Here is a 21,679-nt window from a genome sequence, read left to right as displayed (position 1 = left end):
TGGGGTGCAGATTCAATCAGATCACCTGCTGGCCCAGCCACAGCTCATCTCTCACTCCGTCCGAGCGCCACCGAGGGCTGGGTCTTGTCTCCTCGCTGCTGGGTCTTGGAACTTAAACCCTTGGAGGAGACGCTCCCCACCTCCGCTTCCCACTCACCCCACCTCTCCCTTTCCAGGCCCAGGTGCACAGTCTACCTGGGCTCTCCCCTCCCAGGTATACGGAGATCTCGGATTCCGGCGTGCACAGCCCCGCCACCCTCCCAAATCAGCCCTAGTGGGGCAGGGGAGCCATGACTCGCGCGCGCACGAGTTGCCCACGGGCAACACTTTCTACAGAACACATTCTGAGCCCCAGTCAGCGATAACAGGAAGAGACCACGTTCATTCATTCACTCATTCACTTGTTCATTCGAGAAGCATTCCCCCAGCACCGTCCTGAGGCCAGGCACAGGCGGCCAGGGACCCCCGGGCGCTCAGAGGAACCAACACACATCATACTGGGCTGAGCGGTGGGGTGGCAGCCAGGAATGCAGGCGGAGCTCGGGGAGGGGACGTCCCCACGCCTGGGGCAGGGGAGCGGGTCACTGAGTTAACGGCCCCCCCAGCACGGGAGGAATGTTCCAGTGTCCCATGACACAGGCTCTGAGACAGAAACACTGGTTCCAGGGCCTCACCCGCAGCCCCGGCCTGAGCAGATGCCAACCAGCTGGATCCTGAAGGAGCAGCTTCAGCTGGCTGGCCCCCGCTAGCCCCGTGACAAGCCTCGCCAGGGTCCCTCCCCATCACTGGGGTCCCTCCCGGCCCAGCGAGCTGATCCCGGCAACAAATGAACAAGAGGAGATGCTTTTCTCCTCTGAGACACGGACCCCTGAGCAGACATCTCGTCCCCCCACACCCCACGGCCGCCCTCTGTCCTCCACTCCAGAGCCCCATGGGGGCTGCGGGCGTGGACCTCCAGGGACTTTCTCTGCCCCTCTGTCCCGGTGAAGCCTCAAGAACATGCCAGAACCTCCAAGGCCCTTCCAACAGCAATGCCCCCAGGGCCAAGACGCTGACACTCCTCCCTCCCCCACAGCTAGACCACCCTCTGCACCTGGGCAGCCCCAGGCACTGCCCGTCCCCTGCTTCTCCCTGGAGGTCAAGACCGGACTCAGGAAGCCATGGTCAAGGACACGGGAGACTGGGGAAATCACCGGCTCCCAGTGCCCAAGGCTCTTCTGGGTGCTTCCCAGGCCTCCACCCACCCGTGAACCCATTGCCAGGGGGGTTTTACCTGCTGGTGGGGACGCAGGAGACCAAAAAGAAGCAAAGGGGGCAGGGAGAAAAATGAGAAAGGGAGGGAAGAAGACAGAGACAAACAGCGGGAGAAAAGAAACGGGATTCTGGCTCCCCGGTTGCTACTGAAGAGCTATTTGGTGCTCCTTACACCGTGTTCAGTTCGCGACGGTTACGACCTGTATCACTTAGTTACAATTCACTAAAAAGTCTGCAACATTTCAAAACACCTCGGCCTCGGGAGCGTCCCTGTGCATGTCTGTGTGTGCACGAGCATGTGTGCAAATGCATGTGTGTACACGCGTGCATGAACTTGTGTGCACGTGTGAGGGTGTGTATACGTGTGCATGAAGTGTGCATGTGCGCGGGAGTGAGCGTGCGCACGCGTGGCGTGTATGCACGAGCATAAGCGTGAGTGCATGCGTGTGAGTGTGAGCATGTGCCGGGCAGCACACGCCCTCCTGCCCCTCCCGGAGCCCCCACGTCGCAGCGCCCGGAGCGCCACCCGGAGTCCCGCCATGGGGTCAGGGTTCCGGGGCCCCCGCGGGAGCTGGGGTGGTCCCGGGGGGCTCGCGCAGGCCCCGCGGACGGATAGGAAGAGGGGCCGGGGTCTCCCGGGCAGGGGGCGAGCACGGCCTGGAGAGCCGGGCCGCGGGGGCACGTCTCGGGGGGAGCGAGTGTAGGGGGTAGGAGCGCCCTGGGGGTCGAGGGTCCGGGGGAGGGGGGCTCGGCCCCCTGCTCTGGCCCTGCGGGTCACGGCCGGGGTCCGGGGGTCAGCGGGGCGAACGCGGAGGTCACGACCACGGCTCGGGGGTCCGCGGAGCAAGCCCGGGGGGTCACGGCCGGGATCCGGGCTCAGCGGGGCGAAACCGGAGGTCACGGCCAGGGCTCGGGGGTCGGCGGGGCCAGCCCGGGGGTCACGGCCGAGGTCCGGGGGTCAGCGGGGCGAAACCAGAGGTCACGGCCAGGGCTCGGGGGTCGGCGGGGCCAGCCCGGGGGGTCACGGCCGGGATCCGAGATCAGCGGGGCGAAACCGGAAGTCACGGCCAGGGCTCGGGGGTTCGCGGGGCCAGCCCGGGGGTCACGGCCGAGGTCCGGGGGTCTGCGAGGCGAGCCCGGTGGTCCGCCGGCCTCCCCTACCCACCGCCGCCGTCTGTCGCCCTCGCGCGGGCCCGGCTTGACCTTGACAAGGTCACGGCGTCCGCCAAGCCCCCGACCCACAGGGCGCATGGGCGGGGCCCGGCTCCCGACATGCCTCGCGGCGCGGAGCGCGGAAGAGGCGGGGCGTAGTCGGCGCCACAGCCAATGGGCACGGCGCGCGGGTGTGCGGGGCGGGGCGCGGCGCGGCTCCCGGCAGCCTGCGGGGGCGCGGGATCCGGGAAGGGGAGGGGCGTCGGCGCGCGGCGCAGCCAATGGGCGCGGCGGGCGGGGGCGGGGGCGGGGCGTCGGCACCTTAGCGGCTGCGCGCTGGCCGCCCCGTCCTTTCGGTCCCGGCGGCGGCAGGGCTGAGCCAGCGGCGGCTACCCACGGCTCTCCGCGTCCCCGTCCGCTCTCCGCCCGCTGCGCCGCGCGCCCCGCCACCATGACGGAACAGGCCCTCTCCTTCGCCAAGGACTTCCTGGCCGGAGGCATCGCCGCCGCCATCTCCAAGACGGCGGTGGCCCCGATCGAGCGGGTCAAGCTGCTGCTGCAGGTGCGGGCGGCCTGCGGACGCGGGGGCCAGGGCCTGGGCGCGGCGGAAGCCGGCCGGGCCGGCCACGGGCACCGCTCCGGCGGGCGGCCGGGCACCGGAAGTGGGGCGCCGCGCCGCTTTGTCCGCGCGCCTCCGGCTTCCGGGGGCGGGCCGGGCGCGCGTCACGTGGGCGCTGCCGCATGGGCGGGGGTGGAGCCGCGGGCGCGCACGCGCTCTCCGCGTCGTGGACGCCTGCGCGTGCGCTTGGAGTCTGGCGTGCCGGGATGCTGCGGCGCTGGCCGAAGGGCGCATGCGCGCCTGCTGGCCGCGTGGACAGACTCTTTGGTGTGGGGGGGGCGGTGCCTTGGGCGCGCCACGGGGTTCCTGCTAACGCCCTTTGGCGTTGGACGTCGGTTCTTGCTCCCCCTTTTATACTCCGTGTTCTGAACCAGAATAAACTATCATTGTGTGTTGTTACAAATGTTGCAAGCTGCTGGAAATGTATCGTTCTGGTGGCAGCATTTGTTGCCTTAGAAATGTATGGCTCTGATGGCAACATTGTTGCCTTAGAAAATGGATTGGTCTGATGGCAACAAGATGGATCGCTCTGATGGCATCATTGTTGCCTTACAAAATGGATCGCTCTGATGGCAACATTGTTGCCTTACAAATGGATCGTTCTGGTGGCAACATTGTTGCCTTAGAAATGGATCGTTTCTGGTGGCAACATTGTTGCCTTAGAAATGTATGGCTCTGATGGCAACATTGTTGCCTTACAAATGGATCGTTCTGGTGGCAACATTGTTACCTTAGAAAATGGTTTGCGCTGATAGCAACGATGTTGCCATGTCTGTTGGCAACACTGTTGCAGCGACAAACAGTTACCGAGTTAAAAGAACTGGTGTTTCCAGATGTGAGGTCTCTGGGCAATTCGAAGTCCGCATGCACGAGCTAGTCTTTGGAGCGGACATCTTCAGTGGGGGTCGTGGTGGGTGTTAGAGAAAGGCCCCCGTGTGACCCGCCCCCATCGCCCCTCAGGTGCAGCACGCCAGTAAGCAGATCGCGGCTGACAAGCAGTACAAGGGCATCGTGGACTGCATCGTGCGCATCCCCCGGGAGCAGGGCATCCTGTCCTTCTGGAGGGGCAACCTGGCCAACGTCATCCGCTACTTCCCCACGCAAGCCCTCAACTTCGCCTTCAAGGACAAGTACAAGCAGATCTTCCTGGGCGGCGTGGACAAGCACACTCAGTTCTGGAGGTATTTCGCCGGCAACCTGGCCTCTGGGGGGGCGGCCGGAGCCACCTCTCTCTGCTTCGTCTACCCCCTGGATTTCGCCCGGACCCGCCTGGCGGCCGACGTGGGGAAGTCGGCCACGGAGCGGGAGTTCAAAGGCCTGGGGGACTGTCTGGTGAAGATCACCAAGTCTGACGGCGTCCGGGGCCTGTACCAGGGCTTCAACGTCTCCGTGCAGGGCATCATCATCTACCGGGCCGCCTACTTTGGCGTGTACGACACGGCCAAGGGTAAGTGGGTTCTCCCGGGCTGCTGACACGGCGCCGCTGGCCGGGGGGGCTTCAGCAGCTGACACTCATGTTTTCCCCGTTCTGGAGGCTGGAGTCTGAGACCCAGACGTGGGCAGGGCTGGTTTCTCCTGAGGCCTCTCTCCTTGGCACGTAGACACCCGTTTTCTTTCTGTGTTTTCACGTGGTCGTCCCCCTGTGCATGTACATTGTTGATGTCTATATGTCTTAATTTTGCCTTCTTGTAAGGATGTGAGTCTTATTGAAATAAGGTTGTGCTATATCATTTCATTTTATCCTGATTATTTCTGTAGAAAATCCGGTATTCAGATACAGTTCTGTTCTGAGATCTTGGGGGTTGGCAATTCACTGTGATTTTTTGAGGGGGCACAGTTCACCTGTGAAAGTAAGCCCCCCCGTCAGTGAGGGCCCAGGCCTGCTGGCACCTCTACAGCAGAACGGCCTCAGGTGTGGCATGTCCACTGTCCGAGCCTCGTGCATCCGCTGCTCTGGAGAGGCCACTCCCAGGTGCTCTGCTGGCCCCTGGGCCAGTCCCACTGGAGCTTGCAGGCGGCTTCCCCCTGTAGCTGACCCCACTGTGACCTCTCCAATGTCGCCTGGTCCCGGGAGCTCCGTGTGGAGCCAGGGGGCGGCAGAGTGCAGCTGTGGGGCCTAATGCTGGTGGTGACCCTGCAGGCATGCTCCCCGACCCCAAGAATACCCACATCGTGGTGAGCTGGATGATCGCCCAGATGGTGACGGCTGTGGCGGGCGTGGTCTCCTACCCCTTCGACACCGTGCGGCGACGGATGATGATGCAATCGGGGCGCAAAGGAGGTATCTTCTCTCGGGGCTGGGAGGGGGCTGGGCAGCGGGAGGTCAGAGACGTTCTCGTAGGGCCTCGTGGCCTCAGCCTGTGGGATTCTGGGGCCATCGGATAAGGAGTTTCCCAAGGTGGCCTGGCTTAACAGGAGGCTCTGGTCGATGGCAGTGACCCATGTCCAGGCAACACTGGATCCGGTTCCAACAGCCTCTTTTCTGGCCTTGCCTGCAGACTTGTTCATGCCCGTGTCCTGGGTCTGCCTCCCTTAACTGTCTCTGGGGCGTCCACGGGCCCTGAGTGGACCAGGAGTTGGAGGTGGGGTTCTGTGGAGGAGTTCTGTGTGTTTCATCCCCACCCCCCAGCAGTAGGCCCAGTGGGGCTGTGAGCAGGGGCACTGGGCATCCAGAGCCTCCTTTCCCGCGGTTCTGACTCCAAGTTGCCCGGATGGTGGCATCCGAGGATTAGTCTCCCTACCGTGTCTTTCGTGGTTCGCCTCGTGCCCGTTTCCTGAGGAACCTCCCGCTGACCCACACCCCTCTCCCTGCAGCTGACATCATGTACAAGGGGACCGTCGACTGCTGGCGCAAGATCTTCAAGGACGAGGGCGGCAAGGCTTTCTTCAAGGGCGCCTGGTCCAACGTGCTCAGGGGCATGGGGGGCGCCTTCGTGCTGGTCCTGTACGACGAGCTGAAGAAGGTCATCTAGGCCTCGCCGCGCCGGACCCGGGACCAACCGCACCTCAGAATTCCTAACTGTTACGGACCATTGATCTTCGAGAAATTCCACTATCCTTGTCCCGGCCCGATCCCGCATAGGGGCCGGGGAAGGCTCTAGACAGGGTCCTTGTGATCGTGACCACTGGCGCCCGGATTCCATGTCTCGATTGCGGGGGGGAGGGGAATCATGCCGTCTTCGTGGGTCCACGGCCAGGCAGCTCGGAGACACGGCCATAGAGTCCAGGTAGGGCCCGCCTGTGTTTAAGTATTTATTTAAAAAGGAATCATGTTTCCCATTTGTACTTAAGCACTATCTTTTGCACAGCCGAGTATTTCCGATTACGTTCTGTGTTGGGCATTCCGCTGCAAAACAATAAAATCGGGGCACAGAGACCCTGTGTGGTGGTCTGTCTGAACCAAGCGGCCTCGTGGGGTTGGCGGCCCAAGGGGTCAGGGTGATCTCCAGCTGGGAAGCGGCAGGATTGAAACCGGGGCCCTGGCTGCCCGTCTGCAGCCTGGTCTGTCCCCCAGGCCGCCCGTGGATGGAAGAAGGGACAAACAGAAGCCAGGACCCTGGGGTCTCGGAGCTTCTCTGTGGGGAGGCTTGTTTGCTGACAGGCCTCTCCTTTCTGAAGTCCTCTTCTGCCCTGAGCTCCTGGGGTCTTCTCCATCCACCATTCGAGCATTAAGCCACCAAGGAGCCCCCAGGGGTGGCAGCTGCTGTGCGTCCGTGGCCCACGCCTGCCCTGGTCTCTCATGAGCATTCACTGCCCCGTGTGTATGCCTGCATGGGGGAGCCCGTTGCCCAGCCCCCAGGCAGCTCAGCATCCACCCCATGGAGCCGTCTCTGCACAAACACTTAGGTTCGGTGCAGGAAACAAAAAAAAACTGCAGTGTCCCCCGGGCTGAACTTGGATCCTGGTATCGTCTGCCTCTGGGCTGGGTGAACTGGGGTGGGAAGGCCGGCCCTGCTCTCCTGGGCGTCAGAAATCCTGGCCCAAGAAGGCAGATTTTGTTTTTTCTGATTCCAAAACCTCGGTACCTACAAACCTTCATGTCTGTGGAACAAGACGGTTACATTAGAGATGGAGAAATTGAAGCAAGCTTGGCCCAAGATCTGCTGGCTTCCATGGGGTAACAAGACAGGACAGGACTGTCCACCGTCACCCCCACAGGGGCCCTGCCCGCCTCCACGGAGGAACCTTGTCGGGGAGCCCCGGCGTTCAGGGTGGACTAGCTTTGAACCTGGACACCCTCCGTGTCCTCCCGGGAGCTGTGCCGGATTGAGAATGAGGACATGGCCTCACCCCGTTCCTTCTAGCCTGGTGGGGAATGGCCCATTCAGTTAGATAATTACGGCCCCGTTTAATTAGCACTTCGCTGGAATCCCGTCAGCCTAACCCTGGGACCCGTGGGGCATTCTGCACGTCATCACCTTCTCGCTATTCAGCAAAGTAGGCAAAGTCGGAAAATGCAACTCAGGCTGATTTCCTGCCTGTAAGAACCTGGAACTCTAAGGATGGAAGCAAGCCAAAAACCCAGAGGTCACTTCGCGACTCCACGTGCCAGACAGCGTTTCCAGGGGAGCCCGCCTCCTGGAGACCAGGTCCCCGAGTGGCGGGCGGTGTGACGTGAGCGTTCTTTCTCCTGGGTTCATGGCTGGGTGTTGGCGGGTGGCCGTCTTCCAGCGGCTCCGCGGGGTGGGGGGCCTCAGTGGCAGGAATTTACGCCGTGGGCCCTGAAGCTCTCACACCCTGCTGGGGGCAGCAGACAGCGGGGTCCCCCGCCTTCCACCATCTCCAGCTCCTGACGCTCCGCGGCCCCCTCGTGCTGGCCTCCCCCGACGTGGGGTCCCGTGGCTGGGACGCCCCCTTACTGCTGCCCCAGCGCCCCGTCTCCTGTGTGCGCTTCCCCAGGTCGCACATGGAGCTCACGAGGGCTGTGAGCCGCATCCCCCTTACGTGAGGCATTTAAGGTGCTGACGAAGAGAACACGCAAGAAAACACATGGGACCATCAAAGACAGCGCTCGCAAAGGGGCAAGTCCAGTTACGTGTTAGTGGGGCCCTGGGTGCAGCCAATCTCAGGAGGCCAGACAGAGGGGTCACGGCCAGATCCCAACTCCCGGCCCGGGAGTGAGTGAAAAAGCTTTTTATTTAGGAAGTGAGCACAATACAGGGTTTTGTCTTTCTTCGTAGTGGCAGCTCTGCGCACGCTGCACTGGGGTCCCCCCTCTCTCCGGTCACAACGTCCATTCGTCCAACTGCGCCTGGTCGCCCCCGAGAACAAGGCCTGGCCTCCGGCTTCACGTTTCCCCCAGAACCTGCACCTCGGCCACCGGACACTCCTCCCGGCTGGCTTTGCCGGCCTCCCAGACCATCTGTGAGAGAGGGGGAATTCAGCCCGGCCCGTCCAGAACCTGCCTGGCCTGGACACTGCGCGGCTCACGGGGGCTCGTGGCCCCACCCCCCGGGGGACCCCCTCGGGGGACCGCCCCCTGCTCACAGGCCAGGCTCCCGGTTCCTCCCGTGCGCGCCGCCCACCGGGGCCCACAGGAGAGCGTCCTGCTGCTTGGGCCGGGCTGCGGCCGCCTCGTCCCCAGACCCGCGCCCTGGCAGCAGCCACCCCGTACTAGCTTGTTCTGCAGGTGGTCGGTGATGTGGTCCTTCATGCGGGGGATGGGGGGGAACAGCTTCTGCGTCACCGAGTACCTGGGGGAAGAGACATTCACGCTGGGAAACCAGGACCAGCCAGCCCCCGTGGGGGAGATGCAGCGTCCGCAGAGGGGCCACAGCGAGGCCGGGATGGAGTTAGGACCCGACCCTCCTGGCGGGGGGCTCTAGTTCCCGGCCCCCACGGCCAGGACACGCACGAGTGGCTCATCACCGTGTTAGCAGAAGCTAAGACTGCTTCTCAGTCGCCTGCACCTCGCCCCACCCCTGCCAGAGACCCTGGAAAGATGGAGGCGGCCTCCAGCTCCTATCACCATGGCGATGACCCCATCCCAGGGGCTTGTCCCCTACCCGCTGGCAGCTGGCCCACCCACGCCTAAAACCAAGCCCCTCCGCAGGGCGGCTCTGCCTGAAGGGGCTGGGAGGGTGGGGTGAAGCCAAGAGAGAGCCAAGGTCGAACCAGAGTCGGGGGCCACCAGGTGAGCACTGGGAGAAAGATCCCCAGGCCAGGACAGGGCCTGTGCCGGGCTCACCCATCAGGCTGAGCCCCCCGGGCATGTGGAAGGGACCCCCAGCAGCAGGAGTTGTGGTCAGCTGGGACAGGCCATGATAGCGCTATCGGCTGGCCTGCTGCCCGCTGGGTGGGGAAGGGTCCCAGGGGCACGTCCTGACGGATGTTGGGGAGGGGGGAGTCTGGATAAGGTGTGACGGAGCAAAAAGTGGGGACATGTGGGGACGAGCAGATGACCCTGGCTGCAGCCCCCCGTCGTGTGCTGGGGGTCTGGGGAGGGAGGAAGGGAGGGAGGAAGGGAGGGAGGAAGGGAGGGAGGAAGGGAGGGAGGGGCCCCCGGGATGCTGCATTGGGGACCGGGCGTCCTGGTGTCCCTTGAGCAGCGGGAACCAGATGGTGGAAACTAGGATCATGTTTCAGAAAGACCCCTGGGGCGCCTGGAGGCCCGGGAGAGGCGGGCGCGCGCGCCCGGGCGGCTGAGACCCGGGGGCGCGCGATCGGGGGCGAAGGGGTAGCATCCGGCCGCGAGGGACCCCCAGGGTGGAGCGCGCCCCAGAAAACCACCCCGCGAACCCGGGGCCGCGGGGCGCTCACCTTCTGCAGAGGAGGAGCAGGAGCCCGAGAGCCAGCAGCGTGCCCAGCGCGGTCAGCGAAGCGGTCAGCCAGACGCGGAGGCCCGCGCCCTCCTTCTCCGGGTCGCACACTAGGGAAGGGGGGCGGAGGGGACGCGTCGGGCCGGTCCTAGGGGTGCAGGGATAGCGCATCCGCGGCCGCTGCCCCAGGGGTCCGGGATGGGGAGGCGGCCGCACGCGGAGCACCGTCCACTGTGGGGACGGCGGCCACCTGCTCACCGGGACCCTGCGGGAGCCGCCCCCACGGGGGGAGCCCTCGCCAGAAGCCCTTTGCCCCCCGACTGACCACCGAGGGACACTTGGCGTTGACCCGTCGCCCTCTGGTCTTGCCAGTGCGCGGGACACCCAGCCCCGAGAGTGTTTTCAAAGAGCCCGGCTTCCCCTCGCCGCGCATGGTCCGCCGGGCCGGCTGGAGGCGAGGCGGGTCTGTCCTGCAGAACAACCGCCTCGCTCCCGCTCCGCGCCCTGGTCTGCGCGGAGGGGGATATTATGCCCATCGTGGATTTTTTGCATAACTTTGATTAAAAAAAAAAAAAAAAAACTATGGCATTAAACGATTTGTTTTAATGACAGATTTTTGGCAATAGTGGGCTCTTTGCCACGGAGCAAGACAGGCAGCTGGCTGGAACAGCTTGGGCAGGGGTGCAGAGCTTAGGGGTGGGACAGGGGAACGGAGGGGAAACTGAGTCCAGGAGGGGCATGCAGCACGGACAGGAAGAGGATACCCAGGTGTGGTAGTAGCCTGAGAAATGCACGTGGTTCTGAAGGCATCTGCTCTGCAAGCCATAGGTGAGATGTAGGTGAGATTAGCCCGATGGCCAGGAAGCCAGTCCCAGAGGGGAGGAGGGGAGAAGGCAAAGGGGACCTCACGTCTCCACCCACCCCTGCCCCAGACCCCCAGGCCGGCCAGAGGGCAGGTGAAACCCAAAAGGCACATTGCAGGGAGCTGGCCATACAGCTGCTCTACCTGGGAAAGGTCTCCTACTTGCCCCTCGGACCTTTCTCCGTGATGTCTCTCTCCAGGGTCTGCGGGGAATGGATCTGGGTGTGGCGCACCGCAGACCAGGCCTGCAGGAATCACGAGAGCCCACGGGCCTCCAGGGGGCCAGGAGAACTGTGGGTCACGCCAGTAACAAGTAACCCAGCTTTGACTCACAGGGCCTGCAGCCCCCAGCAGCGGGGAGAGGGGCCTGGAACAGACGCTCCCTCAGAGCCTCCAGAAGGAACAGCCCTGCCCTCACCTTGATCTCGGACTTACAGCCTCCAGATCTGGGAGCTAACAAATTTCTGTTGTTTAAGCTGCCCAGTCTATGGTATTTTGTTACGGCAGCACAAGTAATTTATCTATCTCTCTATAATTTTGTGTGCCAACTTGTCTCAACCACGGTACCCAGATATTTGCTTAAACATGAGTCTAGATGTTAATATGAAGGTATTTTTTTAGATAAGATTAATATTTAAATCAGTAGACTTTGAATAAAGCAGATTGCCCTCTGTAGTGTGGGTGGGCCTCATCTAATCAGTTGAAGGCCTCAAGAGAAAAGACTGAGATTCCCTGAGGAAGAAGGAATTCTTCCTCTGGGTGGCCTTGGGACTCGAGCTGCAACATCAGCTCCTCCCTGGGTCTCCAGCTGCCTGGTCTACCCTGTAGGTTTTGGACTTGCCGGCCTCCACAATTGCATGAACGAATTCTTTAAAGCAAATCTCTCTCCCTGTCTCTGTCTCTAGATAGATAGGTAGGTAGGTAGAGAGGTAGCTAGTTAGATGACAGATAAATGATAGAGTTAGATAAATATATGATAGATAGATAGATAGATAGATAGATAGATAGATAGATAATAGATAGGTATAGATACATAGATAGATGGTTAGATAGAGAGAGGATAGATAAATATAGATAGATAGATAGATAGATAGATAGATAGATAGATAGATAGATAGATATATAGACAGATGATAGATGATAAATAGAGATAGATGATAGATATGATGGATGGATGGATGGATGGATGGATGGATGGATAGATAGATAGACTGATACGATGGATGAATAGATGATAGATAGATAGATAGATAGATAGATAGATAGATAGATAGATAGATGATATGATGGATGGATAGATAGATAGATAGACAGATGATAGATAGATGATGGATAGATAGATAGACAGACAGATGATAGATAGATGATAAATTAGAGATAGATAGATGATAGATATGATGGATGGATAGATATGATGGATGGATGGATAGATAGAGAGAGAGAGAGATGATAGATGATGTAGGTAGGTAGATAGGTAGGTAGATAGATAGATAGATAGATAGATAGATAGATAGATAGATAGATGGATATGATGGATGGATAGACAGATGGATAGATACATGATAGATAGATAGATGATGGATAGATAGATGTGATGGATGGATAGATAGATGATGGACAGATAGATAGATAGATAGATGAATAGACAGATAGATGATGGATACATAGATAGAGATATATGCACACATCCTGTTGGTTCTGTTTCTCCAGAGAACCCTAAATAACACAGGGGTCAGCGCAGATATGTCCCCTTCTCTCGTGTCTTCTGTAATACCAATGGCAGATGAACCTACACATCCCACTGGTTGTGTCTGCACAAAGGGGCCGTCCATTCATCTGAAGGATTCATGGAACTTGGCTGGAGTGAGGGTTCTGGTATCCAGCCCAGGGGGCTTGCACACAGTACTGTGTGGCCGTGACCCAGACACACTGCTCATCTGCCCCAGAATTACACGAATCCACCCAACTCTGTGGGACTCAAGCACGAGATCCAACATGGCACCTGCCTTGGCCTTTCCATGGGTACTTGTGTGTCTGCCCTGGGGGCCCCTCGCCTGCCCTCACTCTTCCTTCCAGCCATCCCCACCTCTCCAGTCACCCAAGTATTTGCAGCTGTCTCAACAGATCAGTTGAGTCACATCAACGTGCATTGATCATTTTCACCTCAATGCATTCAAAATTCGAGCTCCATCACCCAGAGAAGGATGCTCATGACCACACTGGGGGCCGTGTTTCCTACTTCCTTCTCACCACGTGCACGGGGTGAGAGTGGGGGGTCTTGGTATGACATAAGTCAGCAGGGCTTGGACTAGGAGAAGGCAAATTTTGGCATTTTATTCATCGTGCATTTTTTTTTGCATTAATTTGGATTTTTTAAGATGTTGCATCCAACTATTTATCTTGATGGCTGAGTTTTGGGCACCCCCATACGTTTCGTGCTGGCCCCGTCTGTTCCCTAACCTGGCAAGAGACAGTCTGCCTCCAGCCCTTCCTGTCAAATCTGACTCTAGTCCCCCACCGGCCACCACCCCTTCTCTCTGGCTGGGGCCACCATCTCCTCCACGTGCAAAAGAAGAAAAGTGCTGGAGGCAGCGTGGTGATGTCATGTGGGGACTGGTCTCAGAGCGATGGCTGCAGGTCAGGGAGGGGCCCTCGGATGGAAGTGGAGGGATCGTGGAGTTGGCAACTGGACAGGCCTGCAGAGCAAGCTTCCTCCTGCCCTGGCGATCCCTTCAGTGAGGGCGGGTGGCCCCACATGCAGAACAGGGAACCAAGGGTGTCCTCCCAAAAGTCGTGTCCACGTCCTGACCCCTGATGCCTTATTTGGAAAGAGAGTGTATGAGTGTCCTGGGGCTGCCGTAACCAAGGACCACAAATGGGTGGCTTAAACCACAGACATTTATCGTCTCCCAGTCCTGGAGGCTGGAATCCGAGACCCAGGTGTCACAGGGCTGGTTCCTCCTGAGGCCTCTCTCCTTGGCGTGTAGACGCTGTCTTGTCCCTGTGTCCTCACATGGTCTTCCCTCTGTGCGTGTCTGTGTCCTCATCTCCTCTTTTCATAAGGACACCAGTCCTATTGACCTCATTTTACCTTCATCGCCTCTTTAAAGACCCATCTCCACATACAGCCCCATTCTGAGGTCCTGGGGGTCAGGACTCCAACATGTGAATTTTGGGGGGACACATTCAGTCCATAACAGAGGATCTTTGCAGATGTGATTAAGTGAAGGATGGAGATGAGGGCGTCCTGGAGGAGGGTGGCCCTAAATCCAATGACAGTGTCCTCATCAGAGACAGAAGAGGAGACACAGACACAGAGGAGAAGCCACGTGGAGACGGAGGCAGAGATGGAGGGAGGCGGCCAGAATCCGAGGGACGCCTGGAGCCCCAGAAGCTGGAAGAGGCAGGAAGGACCCTCCCCTGGAGCCTGTGGAGGGAGTGCAGCCGTGCGACCCCTTGACCTCAGGGGTAGAGGGTGAATTCCTGTGGTTTAATCCCCCAGCGTGTGGTCTTGTGTTACAGCCGCCCTGGGACACTCATGCACATGGCCTCAGCCCGGTGACCAAGTTTCCTGCTGTGCCACCTCCAAAATGTGACATTCCTGGAGCCTGGGAGGAGGGTCCCAGTCACCTGGCTTCAGAACAGCTCAGGGAGAAACGGCAGCCCTTATCCTGGGGAAATCCTTCTAATCAGGCATGGAGCCCACACCCATGGTGACTGGATAGAAGAGATGGACCCCACTGCCCAGCACTGAGGCCCGGGCAGCTCCTGGTGGGACAGTCTTGTTCCCTCCAGCCTCTGCCGTCCCGTGGCATGAACTCAAGGTGCAGGGTCACCTACTTTCTTCAGAGCCCTCTTTGGGGACACAGAAGCAGATAGAGCGTTCAACACACACACACGAGGCGAAATGAAAGGCGCCACTCACCAAAGCGTTTGGGGTCACTCCACTCGCTTAGGATTTTGGTGAAGAAACCCTGGGTTCTTATCTGCACGGTGTAGGTTCCGGGATTGCTTAGCACAAAGAAGTTTTCTTTCAGGACCTGCCATTTAAAAGCAAACAAAGACGAAAAGACCATTCCCAGTTGGTGGAGAGAGAAGAATGGGGCCCTATAAGGGGTAGAGTGGGTCCCCCCCACACTCCTATGTGGGAGCCCTCAGTGTCTTAGAAAGGGGCCTTATTCAGAAATAGGTCGATGCAGATGTCATTAGTTAAGAGGACGTCAGATGGGATACAGTGGGCCTCATCCAGTGTGACTGGTGTCCTTATAAGGAAGGCAAATCTGGAGACAGACAGGCACAGAGGAATAAGGTCGTGTGCATACGGGAGGGATCCGACCGCAAGCCAAGGAGCCCCAGACGCTGGAAGAGGCAGGAAGGACCCCCCCTGGAGCCTCCAGAGGGAGCACAGCCCTGTGACACCTTATCTCAGACTTCTGTTCTCCAGGACTGGGGGAGGAGGAATTCCTGTGGTTTTAAGACATTGAGTCTGGGTTCTTGTCACGGCTGCCCCAGGGAGCTAATACAGGCCCCCAAGAGAGAGCCTGAGCAGCCCCTGTGAGGACCAGCGGGAAGACACCCAGTGCTCAGAGGGGCCCGGGCCCTGGAGCCCCCTTCCTGTCTCAGCCCAGGGTCTTGTTGCCCGAACAAAAATGTTCTTTGTAATCACTAGACAGTAAATAATCCGTGGCCACCACCAGCGAGGCCAACATCAGTAGTGCCATCTGTGGGGTGTTGTGTAGTAAATGGAGCCCTATAGGGTGTTGAGTGGTGTCCCCTCAAAAAAGATATGTCCCCTGGAATCCAGGAAGGAGACCTTATTTGGAAATAGAGTCTTTGCAGACATGATTAAGTGAAGGATGGAGATGAGGTCATCCTGGAGGAGGGTGGCCCTAAATCCAATGACAGTGTCCTCATCAGAGACAGAAGAGGAGACACAGACACAGAGGAGAAGCCACGTGGAGATGGAGGCAGTGAGAGAGCATAGGAGAGGAGAGAGGGAAAGAGAGAGAGAAAGAAAGGATGAAAAGAGAGAGATGGAGAGTGGGAGAGAGAGATTAAGAGAGGACAGAGAGAGAGGGAAGGGGGGAGAGAGAGAGAGGCAGAGATGGAGAGAGAGTGAGTGGGGTCCATTGCCGGCGGTTATGAGATGCCTGTCCAATGCATGGACCACCTATGTGGAAACATTTGCCTCTGCTGGTCACAGCGCACGGTTTTGGTGACTCCCCCACCAAATTTGGGTGCCTGGCCCAGCCTAACGAGTTTGGGGTGCGTGGCTGAACCTCCTTGGGCAGCACCAGGCAGGCAGTAGCCTCTGGGTCTATCTGCTTGGGAGCTTCATCTCAGAGTCGCTGCTTCCTCTTCCCTCAATACTGACTTTGTGAGATTGATGTACGGGTGTGTGACACCCACATGCAGAGTCTGGCATGTGGGCGCTGCTGGATGGGCAGTAATAAAAATAGCCAACTTGCACTTGCTGATGCCACATTCAGGGAGGACAGGGGACGCTCACCTGTGTTGTGTAGGCAGGATCTGTGCCCTGCAAGACAAAAACAAGAAGCAGTGGGTGCCCAATCCTGCCCCCTAAGAAAGCCCCCCCCACCGTTTTTCTCCAGGTGGCCCAGTGAAGCAGCAGGACTTCGGGATGCCCTGGGCAGTGATGGCATGTCAAACGGTGAGCTTAGTGGTAAAGAGCGCCTTAAGAAACGGCCTCTCCTGTGTGACTGCAGCAACAGGGGTGGGGGCCTTGTGAGTGTCCATTGACCAACAAGACCCACTGTCTTCCCAGGCTGCTTCTGGGGTGTGCCTGTGGTGGCATGGATGGGTGACAGTGGAGGGAGCTGTAGGCTGACTTGAAGCTGGGCTACGACTCTGCCTCTGGCTGCAGCAATAGCTGCACCCTCCAATCATGTAGGGGAGAAAGGAGTTTGGGTGGTATTCAGCCAAAAAACACCAACACTATAAAATGCTGATTTGCTCAAAAATAGGTGGCTTTTTTTTTAGTGCATACAGCTTGTTTGAGCAGTTTTAGGTTTACAGAAGAATTGCGTATAAAATAATCAGTAATTGAGTATAAAAATAAATATAATGCAAAAATAAATAAAAATAATAAGTATAAATTGATAATTGAGTATAAAATGTTGATTAACTAAAAAATACCTGGTCTTTCTTTTCATAGAAAATTAATAGACTTTATTTTTTTTGACAAGTTTTAGGTTTACAGAAATATTGAGCATAATCACCAGTTGAGTATAAATAATAAATAAAGATAATACAGGAATAAGGAAAGAAAAATAATAAGTAAATAATTGAGTGTAAAATATCAATTATCCTAAAAATAATTGGTCTTTTAAAAATTAATAGACTTGATTTTTTGAGTAGTTTACGTTTACGTAAAAAAATGAGCAAAAGGGGCCGGCCCGGTGGTGCAAGCGGTGGGGTGCGTGCGCTCCGCTATGGCAGCCCGGAGTTTGCCGGTTTGGATCCTGGGCACACACTGATGCACCACTTGGCAAGCCATGCTGTGGTGGTGTCCCATATAAAGAGGAGGAAGATGGCACGGATGTTAGCCCAGGGCCAGTCTTCCTCAGTGCAAACAACAAAAAAAATGAGCAACAGCAGTAACGGAGTATAAATAATACATAAATATATAAATAGACATAATGAATAAATAAAAATAAATAATTAAATATAAAATAGCAATTAGCTCAAAAATATTTGGTCACTTTCTTTTCATTTATAGCCTTTATTCTTTTTTTTAATTTTTTGTTTATTGCAGTAACATTGGTTTATAACATTGTAAAAATTTCAGGTGTACATCATTGTACTTCTATTTCTGCATAGATTACATCATGTTCACCACCAAAATACTAATTACAACCCATCACCACACACATGTGCCGAATTATCCCTTTCACCCTCCTCCCTCCCCCCTTCCCCTCTGGTAACCACCAATCCAATCTCTGTCCCTGTGTGTTTGTTTATTGTTGTTATTATCTACTACTTAATGAAGGAAATCATACGGTATTTGACCTTCTCCCTCTGACTTATTTCACTTTGCATAATACCCTCAATGTCCATCCATGTTGTCACAAATGCCTGGATTTCATCGTTTCTTATGGCTGAGTAGTATTCCATTGTGTGTATATACCACATCTTCTTTATCCATTCGTCCCTTGATGGGCACTTAGGTTGCTTCCAAGTCTTGGCTATTGTGAATAACGCTGCAATGAACACAGGGGTGCATGTACCTTTGCAAATTGGTGTTTTCAAGTTCTTTGGATAAATACCCAACAGTGGAATAGCTGGATCATATGGTAGTTCTATCCCTGATTTTTTGAGGAATCTCCATACTGTTTTCCATAGTGGCTGCACCAGTTTGCACTCCCACCAGCAGTGTATGAGAGTTCCCTTCTCTCCACATCCTCTCCAACACATGTTGTTTCCTGTCTTGTTAATTATAGCCATTCTGACGGGCGTGAGGTGATATCTCATTGTAGTTTTGATTTGCATTTCCTTCATAGTTAGTGATTTTGAACATCTTTTCATGTGTCTTTTGGCCATCTGTATATCTTCTTTGGAGAAATGTCTGTTCAGGTCTTTTGCCCATTTTTTAATTGGGTTGGTAGTTTTTTTGTTGTTGAGATGCATGAGTTCTTTATATATATTGGAGATTAAGCCCTTATCAGATGTATGCTTTGCAAACATCTTCTCCCAATTGTTAGGTTGTCTTTTCATTTTGTTGATGGTTTCCTTTGCTGTGCAGAAGCTTTTTAGTTTGATGTAGTGCCATTTGTTTATTTTTTCTATTGTTTCTCTTGCCCGATCAGACATGGTACTTGAAAATATGTTGCTAAGACCAATGTCGAAGAGTGCACTGCCTATGTTTTCTTCTAGAAGTTTCACAGTTTCCGGTCTTACATTCAAGTCTTTAATCCATTTGGAGTTAATTTTTGTGTATGGTGTAAGGTAGGGGTCTACTTTCATTTTTTTGCATGTGGCTATCCAGTTTTCCCAACACCATTTGTTGAAGAGACTTTCTTTTCCCCATTGTATGTTCTTGGCTCCTTTGTCAAAGATTAGCTGTCCATAGATGTGTGGGTTTATTTCTGGGCTTTCGATTCTATTCCATTGATCTGTGTGTCTGTTTTTGTGCCAGTACCATGCTGTTTTGGTTGCTATAGCTTTGTAGTATATTTTGAAATCAGGGAGTGTGATACCTCCAGCTTTGTTCTTTTTTCTCAGGATTCCTTTAGCTATTCGGGGTCTTTTCTTGTTCCATATAAATTTTAGGATTCTTTGTTCTATTTCTGTGAAAAATGTTGTTGGAACTTTGATAGGGATTGCATTGAATCTATAGATGGTTTTAGGAAGTATGGACATCTTAACTATGTTAATTCTTCCAATCCAAGAGCACGGAATATCTTTCCATTTCTTTGTGTCTTCTTCAATTTCTTTCAGCAATGTTTTATAGTTTTCGGTGTACAGCTCTTTCACCTCTTTGGTTAAGTTTATTCCTAGGTATTTTATTCTTTTTGTTGCAATTGTAAATGGGATTGTATTCTTAATTTCTCTTTCTGCTACTTCGTTGTTAGTGTATAGAAATGCAACTGATTTTTGTATGTTGATTTTGTATCCTGCAACTTTACCATATTTGTTTATTACTTCTAAAAGTTTTCTGGTGGATTCTTTAGGGTTTTCTATATATAAAATCATGTCATCTGCAAATAGTGACAGTTTCACTTCTTCCTTTCCAATTTGGATCCCTTTTATTTCTTTTTCTTGCCTGATTGCTCTCGCTAGGACTTCCAGTACTATGTTAAATAGGAGTGGTGACAGTGGGCATCCTTGCCTGGTTCCTGTTCTTAGAGGGATAGCTTTCAGGTTTTCACCATTGAGGATGATATTAGCTGTGGGTTTCTCATATATGGTCTTTATTATGTTGAGGTACTTTCCTTCTATACCCATTTTATTCAGAGTTTTTATCATAAATGGTTGCTGTATCTTGTCAGATGCTTTCTCTGCATCTATTGAGATGATCATGTGATTTTTATTCTTCATTTTATTAATGTGGTGTATTACGTTGATTGATTTGCGAATGTTAAACCATCCCTGCATCCCTGGAATAAATCCCACTTGATCATGGTGTATTATCTTTTTAACGTATTGTTGTATGCGATTTGCTAGTATTTTGTTGAGGATTTTTGCATCGATGTTCATCAGTGATATTGGCCTGTAATTTTCTTTTTTTGTGTTGTCCTTGTCTGGTTTTGGTATCAGGGTAATGTCAGCTTCGTAGAATGAGTTAGGGAGCTTCCCCCCCTCCTCAATTTTTTGGAAGAGTTTGAGAAGGATAGGTATTATGTCTTCTTTGAATGTTTGGTAGAATTCACCAGGAAAGCTGTCTGTCCTGGACTTTTATTTTTGGGAGGGTGATTACTGTTGTGATTACTGTTTCGATCTCCTTACTGGTGATTGGTCTATTCAAATTCTCTACTTCTTCTTGATCCAGTTTTGGAAGGTTGTATGATTCTAAGAATTTATCCATTTCTTCCAGATTGTCGAATTGGTTGGCATATAGCTTTTCATAGTATTCTCTTATAATCTTTTGTATTTCTGAGGTGTCTGTGGTAACCTCTCCTCTTTCATTTCTGATTTTACTTATTTGTGCCTTCTCTCTTTTTTTCTTGGTGAGTCTAGCTAAAGGTTTGTCAATTTTGTTTTGCCTCCTCTTTTTGCTGAGGAAGACTGGCCCTGGGCTAACATCCATGCCCATCTTCCTCCACTTTATATGGGACGCCGCCATAGCATGGCTTGATAAGTGGTGCATAGGTCCGTGCTTGGGATCTGAACCTGTGAACCCTGGGCCGCCAAAGTGGAGCACGCGAACTTAACCACTATGCCACCAGGCCAGGCCCCTATAGACTTTAATTGCTTTGAGCACTTTAGGTTTATAGAGAAATTGAGTATAAAATAATCAGCAACTGAGTATAAATAATAAATATACACCAATAGGTAAAAAAATAAATATATAAGTAAATAACTGATATAAAATACTGATTAAGTCCAAAATACTTGGTCTTTTTCTAATTAATAGATTTTGAGTAGTTTTAGGTTCATAGAAGAATTGAGTATCAGTACATAAATAAGTCTAAGTAAATAATTGAGTTTAGAATTCCAATTAGCTCAAAAATACTTGGTCATTTTCTTGTAATGTGCAGACTTTAATTTTTTCGGAGTAGTTTTAGGTTTACAGAAAAACCAAGTATAAACTAATCATAATTGAATGTCAATAATAAATAAATGTATTACATAGATACATAACATAGTAAATAAATATTTGGTGGCCTTATATTGTCCTGGGTCCAGACCTAGCAAGGGAATTGCTGGCTCAGTAAGATACTTTCAAAGGGTTTTCCAAAGCGGCTATACCGGTTGAAATTCCCAGCAGCAGCATACGGGGGTTCCCGTCCACTCAGCCTCACCCGTGCTTGGTCTGGCCAGCTTTTCTCAATTTAGGCAATGTATTGGGTGTGAAGCCAGCCCTCGGGGTCTAGTGGTCACCCCCACAGCCCGGGTTCGTTTCCCAGCCAGGGGACCACACCACCCGTCTGTCGGTCATCACACTGTTGCAGCTGTGTGTTGCTGGGATGCTGAAAGCTGTGCCACCGGGATGTCCAATGCCAGCAGGTCACCCGTGGTGGACAGGGTTCAGTGGGGCTTCCAGACTAAGACAGACCAGGAAGAAGGACCCGACACCCACTTCCAAAACACTGGCCACGAAAACCCCATGAATAGCAGCAGAGCGTTGTCTGATAGAGGCCGGAAGGGGAGAGGGTGGCGCGAAAAGACCGGGCAGGGTTCCCTCGGCTGCCCACAGGGCCGCTGGGAGTCAGATCCATTTCCGACACTAACAACAAAACAGACGTGAAGTAGTCTCTCGTTGCGTTTTGGATTTGATGACATTATCGTCTCTGATGACTAATGATGGGTGAGCATCTTCTCACCTCCTTATGGGTCATTAATATATCTCCTCTG

General features: G+C 54.3%; 2 protein-coding genes across 2 annotated transcripts in view; one reads left to right on the top strand and one right to left on the bottom strand.

Annotated features, from left to right (window-relative positions):
• Positions 1-2,769: 2,769 nt before the first annotated feature.
• Positions 2,770-6,303, top strand: SLC25A6 (solute carrier family 25 member 6). Its single transcript, XM_058535359.1, has 4 exons — positions 2,770-2,968; positions 3,986-4,472; positions 5,166-5,306; positions 5,840-6,303. The coding sequence occupies exons 1-4, from the start codon at positions 2,858-2,860 to the stop codon at positions 5,995-5,997; spliced, it is 897 nt and encodes a 298-aa protein (XP_058391342.1). The 5' UTR covers positions 2,770-2,857; the 3' UTR covers positions 5,998-6,303.
• Positions 6,304-8,122: 1,819 nt separating this feature from the next.
• The window catches only part of IL3RA (interleukin 3 receptor subunit alpha), a 34,776-nt gene continuing 21,219 nt past the window's right edge, over positions 8,123-21,679 (bottom strand). The window contains exons 8-12 of the mRNA XM_058535358.1: positions 16,155-16,181; positions 14,571-14,685; positions 9,785-9,893; positions 8,640-8,718; positions 8,123-8,387 (exon numbers count right to left, since the gene is read on the bottom strand). Of these exons, the coding sequence (XP_058391341.1) occupies positions 8,313-8,387; positions 8,640-8,718; positions 9,785-9,893; positions 14,571-14,685; positions 16,155-16,181 (405 nt within the window). The 3' untranslated portion in view covers positions 8,123-8,312. The remainder of the gene's footprint in view (positions 8,388-8,639; positions 8,719-9,784; positions 9,894-14,570; positions 14,686-16,154; positions 16,182-21,679) is intronic.

The sequence above is a fragment of the Diceros bicornis genome, chromosome X (genome assembly GCF_020826845.1).
Source record: "Diceros bicornis minor isolate mBicDic1 chromosome X, mDicBic1.mat.cur, whole genome shotgun sequence".
Lineage (NCBI taxonomy): Eukaryota > Metazoa > Chordata > Mammalia > Perissodactyla > Rhinocerotidae > Diceros > Diceros bicornis.
This window is presented reverse-complemented; position numbering and strand designations above follow the sequence as displayed.

Excerpts from the sequence above, each read along its gene's own strand:
- SLC25A6 (XM_058535359.1), top strand. The coding sequence starts at position 2,858 with ATGACGGAACAGGCCCTCTCCTTCGCCAAGGACTTCCTGGCCGGAGGC. Across the intron at positions 4,473-5,165 it reads CGTGTACGACACGGCCAAGG|GCATGCTCCCCGACCCCAAG; the intron begins GTAAGTGGGTTC and ends GTGACCCTGCAG. Across the intron at positions 5,307-5,839 it reads GCAATCGGGGCGCAAAGGAG|CTGACATCATGTACAAGGGG; the intron begins GTATCTTCTCTC and ends CTCTCCCTGCAG.